Source organism: Anopheles merus, chromosome 3R (assembly GCF_017562075.2).
Source record: "Anopheles merus strain MAF chromosome 3R, AmerM5.1, whole genome shotgun sequence".
In the NCBI taxonomy this organism is placed as follows: Eukaryota; Metazoa; Arthropoda; class Insecta; order Diptera; family Culicidae; genus Anopheles; species Anopheles merus.
The window spans coordinates 28,605,768-28,624,250 of NC_054084.1; the positions used below are offsets into that span (position 1 = coordinate 28,605,768).

The following is an 18,483-nucleotide window of genomic DNA, read 5'->3' on the forward strand; positions in this document are numbered from 1 at the left end:
TTTTATAACGTTAAGATTTGTTTCTTTCCTTTTTCCCCAATTTGAAAATGTTTGATCTCGTTTTACCTCGAGTACTGCTAGTTTTACAGTTGGCCTGTTAACTAAATTATTACCTACTTTGATTCGTGCTGAACGAGTCTGTCCGTCTACGCCAGTTACCAGCTCGCAGATTCGGCCTTTAAACCATTTTCCTTTCCTTTGTTCATCGGGAAACGTGACAATATCGCCTATTTGTAATGGTTTGGCCGGTTGAGTCCACTTCTCTCGTTTAGAAAGCTTTGGGAGATACTCAGCTATCCACCGTCGCCAATATTGTTGTGTGATTGCCTGGGCCCTTTTCCAATCGGACCGTACCAATTCTGTTTTGGTGATATCTGAGATATTCGGCTCTGCCTCGCCGGAACAACCTAGCAAGAAATGAGCTGGAGTTAGGGGCTCGTCATCTTCTCGTTCTAGTGTTAAGTGAGTCAATGGTCGATTATTTGTTAGGAACTCTATCTCAGTTAGTATTGATCTGAGAACGTGTTCTTTATAACTCTCAGCCATGGGAAGCAGACTCTTGATTTCTCCAACCATTCGCTCCCACGCACCTCCAAAATGAGGGGCGCCTGGTGGGTTAAAGATCCATTCTATGCCTTCTGAGGCACATCGATATCTTATTTGTTTCATCTCATTGTCGGCTCCGACAAAGTTGGTCCCATTATCGCTGTATAGGAAAGATACCTTTCCTCTTCTGTATTGCAAATTTTTTAAGCAAACAATAAAGGTGCTTGCCGTTAGATCAATGGCTATTTCTATATGGATTGCTCTTGTGGTTAAACACGTAAATATAACACCCCACCTTTTTTCTGACCGTCTGCCTATCGTAACGAATAGGGGGCCGAAGTAATCTACTCCACAATGCGTAAATGGTTTTTTTAACACTGCTGTTCTACATGTTGGCAGTGGTGCCATTATTGGTGGGATTGGTTTAGCTCGTGCGTTTTTGCAGTATTGACATTTGTTTATTACGTGCTTAAGACTGCTTCTGAGATCTATCACCCAGAATTTTTGACGAACTGCAACCATCACTGATTCGCTCTTCTGGTGGTAGTACCTCTCATGATAATGTTGTAGGATAAGGTTTGTAATGTGATGCCCTTTTGGTAGGACAATAGGGCTACGTGCGTTAAATTGAAGAAATTTAACGTGTTCAAGTCTTCCTCTAGAACGCATGATCCCATCTTGGTCCAACATAGGGCACAGGCACCTAACTTTACTGCTGCCATTAATCGGGTTCTTCAATGAGAGTTGTATCATCTCCGTTTGAAAGCTTTCCCATTGAGCCTTTTTTATTAAGTGGCGCTCAGCTAAGTCAAGGGTAGCTTTATCGATTGCTGTCGAAAATGACAGGGATTTAGCCTTACTTTTTAACCAATCCAAGTACTTTAGTGCGTACGCTACCGATCGTTTTAGACGGTGCCAGTTGGAACACCATTCGACGGAAATGGCGTCATAATCTATTCTTTCCACTGTTCTCGAAGTGTTTACCCTTTTCCGGTCTTCAAATGTGTCCGGAATGTCTGGTGTTAGTGTTTTTATTTCTAAATTTTTGAGAAAGTCGGGACCATTTAACCATATTGACTTTTTCTTACAAGTTTTTGTAGCTTCGTCAGCAGGGTTTTCTGCAGATGCTACCCAGTTCCACTGCTTCGGAGAGTTGAACTCCAAAATTTCTCCGATTCTCAGGGCTACGAACTGATTATATGTTCTAGGCTCTGAGTTAAGCCAAGCTAGAACTGTTTTTGAATCGGTCCAAAAGAATTCTGTTTGAACCTTTAACCGCAATTCCCTCTTGATTGATTCGTTTAGGCGAGTGCCTAGCACTGCCCCTTGCAATTCAAGCCTAGGGATCGACAGTGGTTTGGTAGGAGCGACTCTTGATTTTGCGGCCACGATACTTATGTCGATGCCTAAGTCGTGGACTGTCCTAAGATACGTAACCGCGGCAAAGGCTTTTTCTGACGCGTCTACGAAAGTATGGAGCTCCCTGATCTTTACGTTATTTCCAATCGAAAAACATCTAGGTATAGATATGTTGATCGAGTTTTCGATTCGGTTTATCCAGTTTTCCCATTTTTCCTTTATGGACTGTGTGATTTCGTCATCCCAGTCTAGTTTAGTTTTCCAAAGATCTTGCATCAAAATTTTACCTTCAACAGTAATGTTGGCAAGATGACCTAGAGGATCGTAGATTTTCATTATATATGAGAACATCTGACGTTTCGTTAATTTTTTAATATCTGCCTTTTTAAACTTGTAGGCAAAGACGTCAGACTCTTTGTCCCAAATCAATCCCAACACTTTATCGAAGTTTTGATTTTTCTCCTCTATGCCAAGTACACTTTTCTCAGATAACCTGTTGGTTGGAATGCTTTTCTCTACTTCTTTTGAGTTGGAAAAGAAGTTTCTCATAAAGAATTTAGCATCATCATGTATTTTACACACCTCCGAGATAGTATTCACGGCTGTATCAATATCTGGATAACTATCTAGGTAGTCATCTACGTAGTGATTTTCAATAATCGCTTTTACTGCCTGGGGATAAATATTTTTGTAACGCAGTGCGTTCTCGTTCTTCACAAACTGAGCACAAGTTGGTGAACAAGTTGCCCCAAATGTCATCACTTGCATAACGTAAACTTGAGGAACGTCAGAAGGCGATTCTCGAAATAGAAATCTTTGAGCGTCTTGATCTTCCCGTCTCACCTTTACCTGGTGATACATTTCCTTGATATCTCCTGAACAGCCTATTTTGTGTTCCCTGAAGCGGACTAGCACTCCGAACAGGGACGCAGTAAGATCTGGGCCGGAAAGAAGTTGAGAATTAAGGGATATATTTTGATTTTTTGCAGCCGCGTCGAATACTAAACGTGGTTTGGGAATGGGTTTATTATGGTTTATCACGGAAAAGTGGGGAATATAATTTATTTTCCCGTTCAATTGCAGCAGTTCCATTGGTGTCGCCTTACGTGCATATCCCTTTTCAATGTATGCGTTTATTTCTTTATGATACCATGATTTTAAGTTTGGATCCCTTTCCATTGCCTTCTCTTGACTTTTTAAGCGCGTAAGCGCTTGTCCGTAACTATCTGGCAATTTAGGATTGTCGGTTTTCCATACTAAACCAATTTCGTATCCGTCGCCAGTATTTTTAAGCGTTTCTTTCATAATCTTTAACGCTCTTTTGTCTTCTTCAGAGGCACGGGTTGGAGTAGGTTTAACTCCAAATTCCTCTGTAGAAAAGAAACCACGCAAGATTTGCATCATGTTCTTGTTTTCTTCTTCGTACGTCTCTGTCATCACAAATGAGTTCTCTGTGACATTTGGCGTATTCGTTCCCCCAAAAATGACCCAACCAAGCCTCGTTTCATGGGCAATTGGTTCGTTTGGTCTTCCTTCTCGATATTTTGCACCATGGCAAAGATACGAATGTGGAAGGCCTAGTAGCACGGTAGGCCTCGCATCTGCATAGCTAGAGATACTAATGCCTTTCAAATGTTTAAATTTTCTTTGCAAAAACGGAGCATCTATGCTTTGAACGGGAAGGTTAAGTTCCCTTACACTTCTGAGACCTTTAACTTGGAATTTTCTTTTGTTAGCTCCCTCTACTGTTATGGGAACTATCCTACTTTCTGTCTCTTTTTGAATGCTTCCGTCCGTCCAGGAGAGAGTTAGCGGTCTTTTTGGTCCGTGAACGTTTAGTTCTTTTCGGACACTTTCCAAAATGAGGCTAGTTGAAGAGCCAGGATCCATGAATGCATAAGTTTCGAATTTTCTTTCATTGTGGTGCAAAGTGATGGGCACGATCTGATAGAACAGATTATTCTTTTCCTGATGGCAATTTATTTTGTTTGTAGGTTGCCCTTCTACCAGATTTCTTTTATGAAACATACTATGATGCCTTTTGCCGCAACCGTATACATTACATTGTGGTGGTAGGCGACAGTTTTGGGCGTTATGGTTGCTGTACTTGCAGCAATTGGTGCAAATTCTATGCCGAATGAAAAGAGATAATTTTTCATCGGGCGTCTTACCGTTCAATTGTCGGCAACGAGTGGTTTCATGAAGAAATCCACAAATTAGACATATCGTTTCCTTTTCTGGCCCTTTATGACGATGCTGCATGTTTTGACGGTTCGACCTTTCTTGTTTGGTTACTCCTTCGTTCGCGGCCAGTATAATGGCCAGTTCTTCAGAGGGTTTCAGCCATTCTGCTAGGTCTTCTAGCGTAAGATTCTTATTATCTTGTTTCCTACTTATTGTGTGTTTCAACCATTCGTTCCGAAGTTCGGTTGAAAACCTTGATGTCAAATCGTTTAGCAGCCTCTGATCATTCAAAAAACCTTCTTGTTTCAACAACACCATGTTATCAATGAGATTGCGCAAAGCGTTGGAAAATTCTAAAAATGCTGAGGGATTATCTGTCGTTATGTGCTTTACTGCTAGTAATTCTAACAGTAAAGACTTGTAAATGCTTTCAGCATTTCCAAACATTTTGTCGAGCCTGTTTAATACAAGCGGAACGTTTTCTGGGTTAAGCATTAACCCGCTAACCGCACGAAGTGCTTCGCCTTTCAGATGCCTTTGCAGCCTATTCATGTTTTCTAAATTTGAAAACTTACAGGCTCGGGAAGTTTCTTCGTAGGCTTGTTTAAATTGAGGCCAGCATTTATAGCTTCCATCGAAATCTGGAAGCTTTGAAAGTGTTACTTTCGAGTCCTTAGAACACAACGATTGAACCATTTTGTCTAAACTCTGAGTTAACAGTTTTACGTCTAAACTTGTCATTGGTTTTTCATTGACCTCTTCTGATTTTTTGTTTTGTATCTCTTCTTGTAGCCGTTTTAGCTCTTCTTCTATTCTTACTTTTTCTTTTTCTTTTTCTTCTTCATTTGTCATTTTTTCTTTCAGCAGTTTTTGCGTTTGCATTAGTGCTGACCTATATTCCTGCCGTTCAACTTCCCTATCTTTACACTTTTTGCATAAAAAATCTTTAACAGGTGATTTTATATCTAAGCATGACAAATGAAACCACCTGTCGCAATCAATACAAGTTATCAGTTTCCCTATCTCATCTGGGTTCGTGCATAATTTGCAGTGCCCATTCGGATTCTTTTTAAAATCATATTCCATCTTGAACTCACCCTGGTTCAGATCCGCTTCAGCAGAGTCAACTCCTATTCGGCTGGTCAGGGACGGCTGGATCGGGAGTGATGTCTTCACTGCTGCTTGTTGGTCTTCTCAGGATCAAATACGACGTCTTCTGTATTACGTGCCGGTTGCCCTCAAACCGAGAACGATGGTTGACTCAACCGGAACGATGTTTTCTTAGCGGTGGGTCGGCGGTCATACACACGACGGTCATACACACGATGGATACACTCGTCACAATTAATTTCATCAATTTGCTCTTCCTACGTTGCACTGCGTCGGATGCCTTATGCAATATTTAGCTCGCGGCACACGTGTTTCGTTATGCAGACTTTTATAATCACGTTTCGTCGGAGTTAACGTCCGATACTTGCGACGCACGCGTTTTACGATAACTGTTTTTTTTTCTCAACTGGCGCTAAACTGACGGTGTCATGTTGTGTTGCGAGAACGGATGCACCTTTCGAAGCTCGCGGCGTACACGTATTGGTCACCTTTTCACTAGTTCAGCATTTGCCTCATACGTTGGCAGTATCGAGTTCACTTTCGATTGCGTCACTTCACTAGCGGTAATGACCGCGTTCTATTCACTGTTGTGTCGTTGCACTTACAGTTATTTTGCACTCACTCACCGCCGAGGCGCTCCTCGGGTTTTGCTTCGTCGGCAACTGGTGCGTGGCCCTTCTTCCTGGGCTGGCTGTCGTATATCGGCTACGCCGGATCGTCGTCCGTCGCCGTTGTTTCACTATCACAACCCTGCTTGGGTTGCTGTGGGGTCTATTCACGCCTCTACGGGCTTGTTACTACTTCGGGTTTTTATTTCCCGATTTATTTGACTACTTGCCGAACCGTTGGTTGATGCGTCCTCTCTGGAGCCACCATTTGTCGCGCACACGAAAGTGTCTTTCGGAGCAGCAGCTTAAGACAGGCACAGTACACGCCGACTTAAGCACAATAATAACGCACCAACTGGTTCTTGGCAAAAAATCGATTCATTAGTTTATTCAATTGATTTTATACTCTAAAAATGCTGACCGTCGTCGATCAGCATATTTTTCTTAGTCTATTCTTCTTAGCCTATTTTCCATTTAATCGTTAAACCAGCGCGCATCGCTGGCGCGTTGCATAACGTAGCTAGTCAGCATTTATTGACCTAGCAACGCTTTGTTTTTTAAGCCTAAATTGTCGTCAGCGACAATAAGAGTCCTCAGAATTTTTTGATTATCAGAAGATTGTAATAGACACCAATCAGTCTACCAAGTGTCTCGTAGTACATTTGATCTTTCACATTGAAATATCAAAACGAGGGCGCTTCAAAGGCCATTATCCCAAGTTGTGTGACAAATTTCAAACTCAACATGCATACACATTAAGCACGGAAAATCAATCAGACGGGAGCAAACCTACCGTCTTAACCTAACCAATCATTAACGAACCTTACCGAATTGAAATCACCAATCAGCGGCATATTGAACACCGCGCACTAATAGGTTGGAAAGGAAACCGTCGAAAGTGAACCCGATTGGCAAATCCGGGGTGAAAGATGGAAACTGTCAACTTTCACGGGAAGTGCAAAATGACTGCAAACTTCAAAACACATAAAGCCCGATGTCGCTGTCAGAGGGTACACAGACGTAGACTATCGCTTATTCATGGAAGTTATGCAAAATTGAGGCCTCAAACAACAACAAAAAAGAAGCGAGAGTTCCTCAAATAAGAGCTCGAGACACCCGGTGGAAGTTGAATACGGCTACCCGAAACCGGAAACACCCTGCTTGCAAGACACATTCCCGGTGCTCCCAGCGACACGTCATCTGTGATTGGAAAAAATCGGACGATGTTGAGCTTTTTTTGTAGTGTTACGGTGCACACATGGATGGGCAACTACGCTCGTGCGAATGTTTCGGGATAATGTGCACCGTAATTGAACATGACACTAAGTAATGAAGCACGGGCAAGCGTGGCCAAAGCCCTTAAGATGTGTCTCGCTGCTAGCTGCTACTGGCTGGGGCTGGCCTTCTTCAGCATTCATTCATGGGACGATCGGACAGCACTGGCACCGGAGTTGCCATCCCATCATACGTCACACGGTGCACTGAATGACATGTCGTTGTTCGAAATTGATTAGCGATGGTTAACGGTATGCTGTCGCTTGTGGTGTGCGCAATCCATCGAGTGTATCGGCTGGGAGCATTTTCCACCGTCCGACGGGAGTCGCAAGGAGGGATGCGGGAAAATCACTCGAATGAACAGCAACAAATAACTTGATTATTAATACCAGTATGTGTTTAGTGTCTTTCCCCCACAACTAGTGAGCAACACACTTCCGTCAACATGAAGGAGCTGAGCTGATCGTATCGGACGGTCACTGCTAGACAACTGCTCTGCGCAAATCTCCAATCTTGATGTGTGTACAGTGTGTGAAGTGGAAGACTGTACAGAAGTAGCAGCAGCAGCAGTAGCGAAACTCGGTCCCTGTGTGTGCGGGGAACATTATTTAACCAATTTTGAACGATGTTTGTTTTGTCGTTCGACATCAGGGGCTTCGTTTTACTGCTATTTCGAGTGGCATTTTAGATTATGACAACGTTTCTTATCATGTTTGCTGCTTTCTGTTACACTTTTTATGTACTTATATCTGCTTAAACGTATAATATCACAGCACAATACTGTTAGAGGTTTAGACGACTTGCTAGAAGTTTTTATACTTTTCAATGATATTTACTAGTTTTAATAGTTTTTGAATGTTTTGTATCGATGGTATGTTTGAAGAAAGACGATAATTTTTTAAAAAATTAAAAAAATACGTAAGAACATTTCAGTGCTAAGGAAAACCTTGATTTGATGATTATAAATGAGTTAAATTATGCATTAAACAGATGAGCAACTAAATAATTGTTCAGCAGGCATACATTTGAAGCGATTCATTGATTTGCCCCCCTACTATCAAATGTTCTCTGATTACTTTTACAAAGGGTTTTAAAGTTTAATTCTGCCATTCCGTTACGGAGTGACCAAAAAAATCAAAAATGTTTGGGAAATGTTTCAGCATTGTTCTGAAATTATTATAATTGTTATAATTTTATAATAACATAATTGTTTGTGACTGCTGTAAAACACAAAAAACACAACTAAGAATTAAATGTTTCTATAAAAATACTATTACGAAAACATTCATAGGAACATGTGGCCATAGTCATAAAATCATAAAAAATAGTCCAATAGTTCAAATCAAGTTTTATTTTTGCCAATCGTATTGTTTTTACTAAATTAAGCAATAAAATAAATTAACTGTTGATAATATTTTACCAAACAAAGGTCAGATTTCACATATCCGAGTGAAAAATCAACGTCTAATCAAGAAGCAGGTGTGGCTTGACTACAGTCATTAAACATTAAATGGTCATTACAGTCATTAGACGCTAATTTCTAATAATTCCAGAACTTAAAATTATACATTTTTGAGTAGCGCAGAAATTCGATATAATGGCAATAATCTTCGTTATTGTCATCAAAAATACTTCAAATCTCAGTTGCATTCCAATTAGCATCGGTTTTTAGGTTTTTTTTCGGTACAAATAGTTGTGTATGCAAAAATAGCGCTTCTTGATGGAAGTGACAATAAATTAAAGCATATATGTACTTCTACAAATGGCTCCTCCATTGCTACAGTTACCGTATGGACTGCTCAAACAAAATTGAACTTCAAAATAAATTTAACTAGAGATTTAAACATTCTATGCAAATAGTAAGCGCATTTGCATGGTTATTTTAACAAATTAAAAATGTCCCACAGCATCTCTGTTCTTGTTCGTAAATTTCCTATTGTAAGAGCTTCAGAAATTAATTACAAAAAAAAAACAGTAGAAAATCGATACTTGATATCAATTACTTACTTTTTTCACCCCACAGTGTGCTTGTCAAACGTAACCAACCCTTACCATCCTAAACAACACAACCGTGTCGCTTTCAACACAACAACAGCGACGGCACACACTCCTACGCGCCTGTCAAACTAATGGACAATTCAATAGAGCAACAGCAAGCGTGGCAAATATCTGCTACAATTACGCACACACTCCCTCTCTCTCTCTCCTGTCAGGCGTTATAATTGATTAACACTATCGATTGGGACAGAACCTCTCGCTAGCAGCAGCCAGTGTCCAGAATGGTGATGATGACGATGGGTGGAACTTAAATATAATAATGGTGATGATGATGATGATGATGATGATGGGTGTAGTAAGCGATGCTGCTCTTGCGCCTGTTTACAAAAGCGCGGAGCTACTAGCTGGGGCAATAAATTAATGATAAATTCTTAGAAGTGCGCCGCCACTGGCTGCCACACACTTTGCAATTCAATTACTCAAGAACACGAGAGCAAGAACAGCCGCCAGGCAAAAGCATTCTAACACAACAGCGTTTGCTGAAAGCAGGATTAACGTGTGTGCGCGTACACAACACAATTACAACATCACAGCAGCATTAGAACGTAATTCAAGTTCATATTCAAATAAATTAGAATCATGTATAATCATGTACCCGTCTACAGCTCATCGCTCAACAGCGTGCCTTTGTGGTGGATAGAAAATCATTTAAATATTTCGCGCAAATTAGTTTCTCCATTCCCACCAATAGATGGGGCTGTTGCAGTTGCGCTCGTCGAATATAAATCCCGCGCCGGCCAACAGATGGCGCTCGCAACATATTGAGACAAATATTTCAGTTTTTCAGTTCGAGAATTTGTTTTTAAAATTTGTTTCGCAATCTTTCTTGGAAAAAAAAATTACTTCAGCAACTACTTTCCTCCCCACACGCTTTGCCTACTTACGTTTGGGTTCCGGTGGCGGTGGTCCAGCCTTCGGCGGCGTGTGCCCCGTGCACAACCGCCCTATCCGGGTGGCGGCGGCGCCGGCGGACGATGACGTTGTGCTGGGGGCGGCCGTCAGCTGCGAGCTCGTGCTGGCCAGCGATGTGGTGGAACCGCCGTGCAGATTGGCCGTCGGTGGCCTGATGCCGGACGGTTTCGGCAGCGCTCGCACCTTCGGCGGTTGTATGCCGGATCCACCAACAACAACAACACCAGCACCACCATTGGCTGGAGCGGGAGGCTGCACCGGGGTGGATGTTTCCTCCCCATTAGCAGCCGGTGGCGCTGGCTCGGGGGCATTCGCTTCCGTTTCCATTGTGGAAATCAAACACACACTCACACGCGCGCGCTATTCTATTTCCTTTCCGCTTCTTCGTTCTTGCTCACAAAGCTCATTAAAAACAACGCACTGAAACACACACACACGCGCGCACACGCAAATTTGAACTCAGAAAATAAAAGAAACACAAATAGGCGCTAGAGGGGCAGAGAAGCAGAGGCACGAAACGAATTACTTCACTTTGACCCAGGATGGGAGGCAGAGGCACACACGCACACATACACTCTCGCACACGCTTTGAGCACTTTTTTTTCACGAAAGTGGGAAATCAAACACTTCTAGCGCCGGCGGGAAAACACAGGAAAATAAATAAACACAATGCTCACAATGGGAGAGCGCGAGGAGTGAGCCAACTAAGCGAGCCGATTGGTTGCGGCGGAAAGATCGGCGTGAATTTTTCATTCACGCCGATGGTCGCGACACACACACACACGTTGCACAATTGCGTGTGCCTGATTTTCTGCTTTTCCCTCCCCTTTTGCTCAATGCAGCCCCTCTTGCAGGGAGTGCTGAGAGCTACTTTCCAAAAGGATTTTTATTTTTGGGATGCTTTCTCGCCACGAATGTCACCTCAGCCACAGCCTGCTGTGATGCGATAGGACCAAGCCATAGACTGGTTGATGATCATGTTTTTGCAGAACCAAGTGGGGATTGATGCACGTTATAATCGACAAATCGGCGAAATAAAATAGAACTAAAAACAAAGCACTTACCTTTAATTCCGCCAACTCCTAGATGAAGTCATAAAGAAGGATTATTTAATAATAAAAACATAAATTACTACAAGATGAAATCATAAACCCCAAACACAAGCCAGACAAGAGACGACGGAGGCAAATATATAAGAGAAGCGACAGATGAATGAAATGCAAACAGACAAAAACAAACAAATCTTCACCGCTCGGCTCGGCTCGACTCGCTGAACTTGAACGGAAAATGCGATCAAGCGAGACGCCAGCGAGCAAACTCAACCAGCGACACTAATTGACAATAAGCGGCAGCGGTTTACGATGATTATCAGCACATATCAATCGTATTATGTGTCGCATTGTCGGAGAAGCGATTAAAACAAAGAGAGAAAGAAAAAAACACCCAAAAGCATCCCTCAAATCCAAGACGCCCTTGAAACAATTCCATTTCCAACTGCAGGTGGGTGTCGGCGTGAAATATTTACCAACATCGCGCCAACACACACGCAGAGTGACGTGTGGTTATTTATAAAATGCCGACAGAGATGAGCAAAAGTGCTCCGTTTTCTTTTGATTATTGCTCTCATTTACAAGAAAAAAATAACCGGCAAACAGAAATTTGCAGCTGAGACGGTTTTGAGCAGACCGTGCCCTCTCTTTCTCTCTCTCGCTGTCACAACTGACGTTTACTGCTTGGGATGCTGTGCACGGGCTCTTTTTCTCGCCGCATCACTCGGACTCGGGCTTTTTCATTCTCCCCCAGTCTCCCTTCGCGGATCTAATCTTCTAATTAACTTTGTGATGCGTTTCGCGATCACACACACACGCAGCCTACTTCCACTGCACTCGCCCTAGAACTTCCGGCGGGCCGCCTTAAATTGCGTAACTTTCCGATCACACGCATGCACGAAATCAACCACTGCTCATCCGCTCACGAAACCTTGAAATTTCACCAGACACTCGCACACACACACAAACGGATCACACACTGACCCCGGGGATCGGGGACACCACGGTACGAAATCCGCACAAATGTAAACAAAATTGCGTGCTCCCCACTACTGCACAACGACACCACGAAGAAAGCCACGCCACAACACTTCCCCCTTTGAGGGACACCCTTCACATGCCCGCCAGGGCTTTACACGTACGCGGAATACTTTACCAAGAAACTTAACCCGGACTGCGGTAAGAATTTACCTGCCACGAACCCTGGCGCTTGGTAGTCGTTCCTTTGCGCGCACGCACGGATAAGGAATTTCCCGTTTCCTTTTCTTTTTTTCTTTTTGCGTTGGGGGAAGGGCGCGAGCACGACGACAAGCCACGAATTCACGCACGCAGTGGATAGGGAAAAAAAGGCAAACAAACCGAGCGAGCACCGCGCACGACCAGCTGTCAACATCAGCTGTGCCTTTCCACGGTGGTCGGCCCGGCTGGCCATTGACAGCAGCAGCAGCGTTTGACGTTTAGCGGCAGCGGTTGGGTGGTTTGAAATTTGAAAACCGTTGAGCGACCATGATCGCCGTTGCGATAACTGTGAAAAAGAGGATTTCATTATTGAAACGATGGTTTTTACGTTTCATTGGTTGTTTAGTTGAAAAAGCGATGTAAAATTAAGTGCAGAAGTGTTAAAAAATACTGAAAATGAAGGACTGTTGGCTGCTAAAGATTCGCTGTAGGAGATAGGGTGGTAGAGAGAGATAAGAACTTTAATGATTAATGGCGGGGTGAAGAATAAAGTGTAGAAAATTATTTGATCGTTTCAATCGTTCCGGTAGTTCTTACAGTTCGGCCTGAATTGGCTAGGTTTAAAATGTTACGACCGTCCGACCGTTCCGACGGTTTATAATCACTCCGACCATTTATAACCGTTACAACTTTTCCAACAGTTCCAATGTGACCAATCGTTCCGACAGTTCCGATTCCTGCGACTGTCGAACTGTTTCAAACGTTTCTACAGTTCTATCAGTTCCGGTAGTTCCGACTGAACCTACTTAGATCAAAATGCTACGATCGTTCCGAGGATTCTATTTATTCCAAATGTTCCGACCGTTCCGACGGATCGAATCGCTCCGATAGTATCCAAACGTTCTAACTGTTCCAACAGTTCCAATCGTTCCGATCGTTCCAGCAGTTCGGGCAGTTCGAATCTACGCGACCGTTCCAACTGTTTGAACCGTTCCAATCGTTCCAATAGTTTTGACAGTTCCAACAGTTCCGACTGAACCTATTAGATTCAAAATTTTGCGACCGTTCCGACGGTGTCGGCAGTTCCGAACATTCCAAATCTTCCAATCATTCTAACCGTTCTGAATGTTCTGACCGTTCCAAAACGCTCCACCCCTTTGGACTGTTCCAATCGTTCCGATCATTTCCCACCGTTTCAATCGTTCCGGAAATTCCGACTGATACTGTTAGATTCAAAATATTGTAACCATTCCCATGATTCCAACTGTTCAAACTGTTCCAAAAATTTTCATCGTTCCGACAGTTCCAGTTGTTCCGGCAGAAACTACTATATTCAAAATATCAAACCAAGTTCCCATCGTTCCAAATGAGGAACTGCTTAAAGCTGCTAGATGAGTCCGGCATCACTTAGTTTGTTAATACAAGTGTATTTATAAAAGCACCAATTATTATATTTATTGAAATAAGAACTACCTTTTTTGAACCATTGCATGCAAATTATGTTTAATTTATTCAAGTAAGTACTTTGTTCGTGAGCCCAGACAAACATATGTCTTGTTCTTCTTCTACCCAATATTCTCCTCTAATTCAGCACATTCGCTTCCTGCACAATCCAATCAATAAAGTGCGTCACATTAGCGAATACGCCCGGCGCTATCTTGGTGCCGCAGGTTTTCACACCGAACGAAACGACTCCCTGCAGGACGAAGCGCGTCGAATCGGACACGTACTGCAGCGGTCCCCCGCTGTCACCGTGGCAGTGGGCCGTCCTGTTATTCCCGCCCGCACACAGATGCCCATCGTCCAGCACGATGATCCGGTCCAGCTCCTTGATGCGCATCGCGCAGTCGGGCAGCGGCAGGGCAGGCAGGATGGCGTACCGCAGCACGGCCGACCGCTGTCCCGTCTCCGTCAATCCCCAGCCAGTGACGAACGAGTCGGCCGGCCGGTAGGCACGCAGCTGTTCCGTCAGCGGCAAGCAGATTGGAATAACATCTGCAGATGACAGGGGGACGAACGTTTTAGCAAAAAAAGAAAGGGAAAAACTGTAACATCATCTGATCGATCAATTACTCACTGTACCCGATGATGGCGGGGTACTGCAAATGGATGATCGCCAAATCGTTGCGCTTCGAGCGTGCACTATATTTCGGATGCGTCACGATCGTTTCGATCGGGATGCGTTGAGCGGGCGGTCCACAGCTGGTCGAATACTCAGCGCCATCCACTGTCTCCTCCTCCTCACTCTCGCCACTATCGTACTCGTCGTCTTTGAAGTGAATTCTGTCGTCACAGTCCCGCTGGGGCTCGTTGAGATCATGCACCCCAACACGTACGGCAACGCTGGCAAAACAAAACAGTTGCCACATTGATTCATCGGCCAGAGCTGTTGAACGGAATTGACTTACACTTTGCGCGCCTTTACGCAGTGGGCCGCCGTCAGTATGTGACGATCGCTGATGAGACTGCCGCCGCATGGAAGATCATCGCTGACACTCGTCTCCAGCAGTGCCATCCAGGGGAAGGCGTAGGCCCGGGCCGGCTGACCGTAGGCGATCAATTGCACCCGCGTAACGCCACACAGAATTTCCTTTCGATTGCAGCAGATGTAGTAGATCTAAGGGATGTGGAGAGATAGTGACATTTCAAGCACTACAGATCAAAGATTAAGGAGCCGCGTGAAGCGCAATATCAGTAGCCCACGCTCTCAAGTGAATTGCTCCAGATTCAGCCTGTATTCTTGAGTCTACGACTTCCACTCGATGCTTCTGCAGGATTTATATCCTGTGATTGGTTAGGGGCTCATCTTTCCTAAATTTGCCATTGAGTAGATGCTCTAAGCCAGGTATGTCAAACTGGCGGCCCGCGGGCCGCATGCGGCCCTCGTCAATGCTGAATGCGGCCCTCGTCAATGCTGAATGCGGCCCGTGAGAATATTTTGAGAATTGCTAAATGCACTGCAAACCAAAAAACTGTTATTACTATTTGTCTAATTGTATAAAATTTTCCAGAGAAGAACAATCATTTTGATGGTATATTTTTCGAATCTAACATGAATGTAACCATAACATCTCATAAACTTATGCTGCACAATCGTACAGAACAATTGAAACCCTTAAGAAAAATTGATTTGAATGCAAACTCATTATGTTTCGATGAAATTCTGAATATTAGCACAATGTTGTGTACACTCGATTGCACATTCTATGGAAAAATATGGAAAAATTGATTTGCGTCAACCTTCTACAAACGAAAAAGGAATGAAATACTTTCATACACACACTTGGAATCTTCGCAACAACTAGTGCTGGATTGTCAGAATCGTCATTTTTGATCTTAGCTATTCTGACTCCTGATCCGTCCAAATCAAACCAACAGTTCCGTTCGGTGCCGACCGAAGCTTATAGAGCCGTTTAATGCCATTCGGAACCATTGGAGTCATCGGTTGTCGCACGGAGCGGCTAATCTGCAGTGAGAAATGGATCTGGTCGGTCCTACCGAATTTGACCATGCCCCAATTACCCGAATTTGACCAATTATGCCCCCGAGTGCCGAGTTAAGGATTCATTGGGCTCCGAAATTCTTTTTCGAACGAATTTGCACGGCTCCGACCTTAGAATGTTACATTTTTGATGTTCGATTGAAGCCACTTCTGTTTTATTCATAATCATGCCACCATAAATGTTAATAAAAATGATTGTAGCCAAGTTGGAATTATGTGTACCCCACATTCTACAAAACGAATTAATGTACTTTCCAACCTCCCCAAAAATCAAAACCAAAATGATATGATTACGCTTAAGCCATGAGTATTTAGATTAAGGATTAAAATAATCGAAATGCCGAAGTCCTGCGATGTATAGCTTATTTCCATAGATTAGCTCACACAGTCCACTACCTCAATTCGCGAATCATCTCCCTTCAAGTGTCAAAAAACGAATCTTTGTCAGATAAAATTATCGTAATTTAAAAAAATTATTTGTAAAATACGGGTTCTTGGAACTTGGAAATTAGCAAAAATTATGTTTAAACACGTTTTATTACAATTTTTCTCTTGATCTGTCAAAAAATTGCAGGCAAATATATTTGTTATTCATCCAGCGATGGATAGCTTGGATGGCTTGAAAATGATTCGCCTCGCGAAAAAGATACCTTAGTGAAAAAGTGTGGTTGGACGATATTTTCTAACAGAACTACCGTGTTAGAACGCGACTAATGAAAAATGTCGTATTTTAATAATAAGGATAAAAAATGCATGTGACTTTAAAAGTACATTAAACTATTTTTCGAAATAAAAAAGTGCACAATGAAAAATAACACAGCAAATTTGTAAATAGGAAAATATTCCAGATTTGAAGCGAGGAGTACAAAAAGTCAATTTGTTTAACAATAATGATTTTAAACAGTATTTTATATAAATATTGAGGTATAGTTTTTATTCTCACATTTGCGGCCCGCGAATCACTGAAAATCTGTACTTGCGGCCCTCTGATGAAATGAGTTTGACACAGCTGCTCTAAGCTGTCACACTAATGTAGGTCCTTCTTGTGTATTCAGTAGGCTCAGATTTATTGGAGAATTCTCATCTCAAGATCAGTGGCGGATTGAGGATATTGAGGGCTCTAAGCCGTAACAAAAAGATGGCCCTCCACGGCTGTTAAAGCCGCCTTTGCCTGATATATAATTTAAATATATAATTTGAATTTAAATTAAATTAAATTTAAACATTCTTCTTTGCTACATTCTCTACTCTGCTATTTTTTCTTTGCGGCAACATTTTTCTTCATATTTAAATATGAATATTTAAATAATCTTCATCAGAGTTCTCCTACGTAGTAATCAAATTACCTCCCTTCTTTAATCACCCGCGTTAAATTTAGAAGCAACTAAAAACCAGCATGAAATTTCAGAAAATAGTAAAAAGACTATGTCGAATGATTTCTTTTAAAACTTTGACAATACCCTCAAGAATCTTCTTCTATTTGGCGTAACGTCCTACGCGGACATGCCGGCCTATACAGGCTTTCGAGACTTAATTCACTACCCCGTAGCCGGAAAGTCAATCCTTGCTACGGGGAGACGGTTCCATTCTCACAAACCTCCATAGCAACGTTGCAAACATCCCCTAACCCTTTGAAAAATTCCACCGAGTGGATCAAGTAGTCCATTATTTGATTCAAAACCCTGTAATATGGAAATTCAAATCCAGTTTATTGCAATCGTGAGAATGATCTTTTTTTGGGAGCCGATTTTGAGGTCTCGGGGACCTAAGTGGCCACCTAAATTACGTAATACGTAGATCTCTTGATCATATACTTCAGATATCTCTCCAAAAAAACGATGCCCGCCCTTTGGCCCACATTACCTTGGAACCATTGACTGCCTTCTGAACATCGCACAGCTGCCGAAGCGCCTCGTCCCGTACACTGGGCGGCCAATACTTCGGTGGTTCGTTCACGTAATGCAGATACTGTCCGCACAGTGCCAGCTGGACGCACCTTTGCTCGGGGTCACATTCTTGCAGATAACCTTCGGTTGAATGATGCCGGACATTGAGATTTTTTGAGAGAAATTGAGTAGCAATCAAATCAGCTCCAAAAACACTTTCACACACACATACCCCAACACAAGCCTGATAAGCACAGAAGTAGCCACGCCGCTGCAAGACTGTTCGCCATTCGTCGCATCGTCTTATCACCACAAACGGTTGTGCACTTTTCACACTTAACGTCACCTTTGCCAAATTCACCTCTGCCCGTGCACAAGAATGCGTTCTAACTGGCCATTAGAGCAAGAACTACCCTGACACGCGTACAGCGTACAGCGGAAAGATTGGGAAACACCCAACAGCCAGCGCTTGACGAAACGAAAGATCTATTTGCACGCTTCTTCGTCATCTTTCGACACCGCACGGCACGCGGGCACGGTACACGTAGTCCGTAACCCATTGAAGCCAAAATCGCGTCCCTAATTGACACAACAACACCGCAACACCGCTCGGCAACGAGAGACTTGCCGTCACCCACCTCGAAAGACTGTTTCGAGGCATTATTTTGAAAAAACACACACCTATTTGCACAGCTTGTACTTTTTTTTGAGGGGTGGGATATTCGTCCGCGTCCGAAGGTCCTGCTGTTTGTTCCGCCGGTGAGTAGAAAAGTTGCCATTTGTGGTTGCGGAATTTCCGTGTTTGAAGCTTATGA

At 43.0% G+C, this 18,483-nt stretch overlaps 2 protein-coding genes across 14 annotated transcripts in view; both read right to left on the reverse strand.

Annotated features, from left to right (window-relative positions):
* Positions 1-12,482, reverse strand: part of LOC121596847 (restin homolog) — a 69,655-nt gene extending 57,173 nt beyond the window's left edge. For 5 of the 13 annotated variants that reach the window (XM_041922160.1, XM_041922159.1, XM_041922158.1 and 2 more), the window contains exon 1: positions 10,025-11,078. In XM_041922160.1, the coding sequence (XP_041778094.1) occupies positions 10,025-10,379 (355 nt within the window). In that variant the 5' untranslated portion in view covers positions 10,380-11,078. Of the gene's footprint in view, positions 1-10,024; positions 11,080-12,257 lie in introns of those variants that run through there. The other 8 variants (XM_041922156.1, XM_041922154.1, XM_041922148.1 and 5 more) reach the window with 7 other exon arrangements.
* A 1,272-nt stretch (positions 12,483-13,754) lies between these two features.
* On the reverse strand, positions 13,755-18,441 carry LOC121596853 (phenoloxidase-activating factor 3-like). Its single transcript, XM_041922179.1, has 5 exons — positions 17,901-18,441; positions 17,646-17,809; positions 14,689-14,897; positions 14,358-14,623; positions 13,755-14,275 (listed from the first exon to the last, which is right to left on the reverse strand). Exons 1-5 carry the CDS (start codon positions 17,965-17,967, stop codon positions 13,863-13,865), a joined length of 1,119 nt encoding a protein of 372 aa, XP_041778113.1. The 5' UTR covers positions 17,968-18,441; the 3' UTR covers positions 13,755-13,862.
* Between the last annotated feature and the right edge of the window lie 42 nt (positions 18,442-18,483).

Coding starts and splice junctions, on each gene's coding strand:
- LOC121596853 (XM_041922179.1), bottom strand. CDS start 17,967: ATGCGACGAATGGCGAACAGTCTTGCAGCGGCGTGGCTACTTCTGTGC. Junction 14,624..14,688: donor TGCGTAAAGGCGCGCAAAGT/GTAAGTCAATTC, acceptor TTGTTTTGCCAG/CGTTGCCGTACGTGTTGGGG. Junction 14,276..14,357: donor CCCCGCCATCATCGGGTACA/GTGAGTAATTGA, acceptor TGTCATCTGCAG/ATGTTATTCCAATCTGCTTG.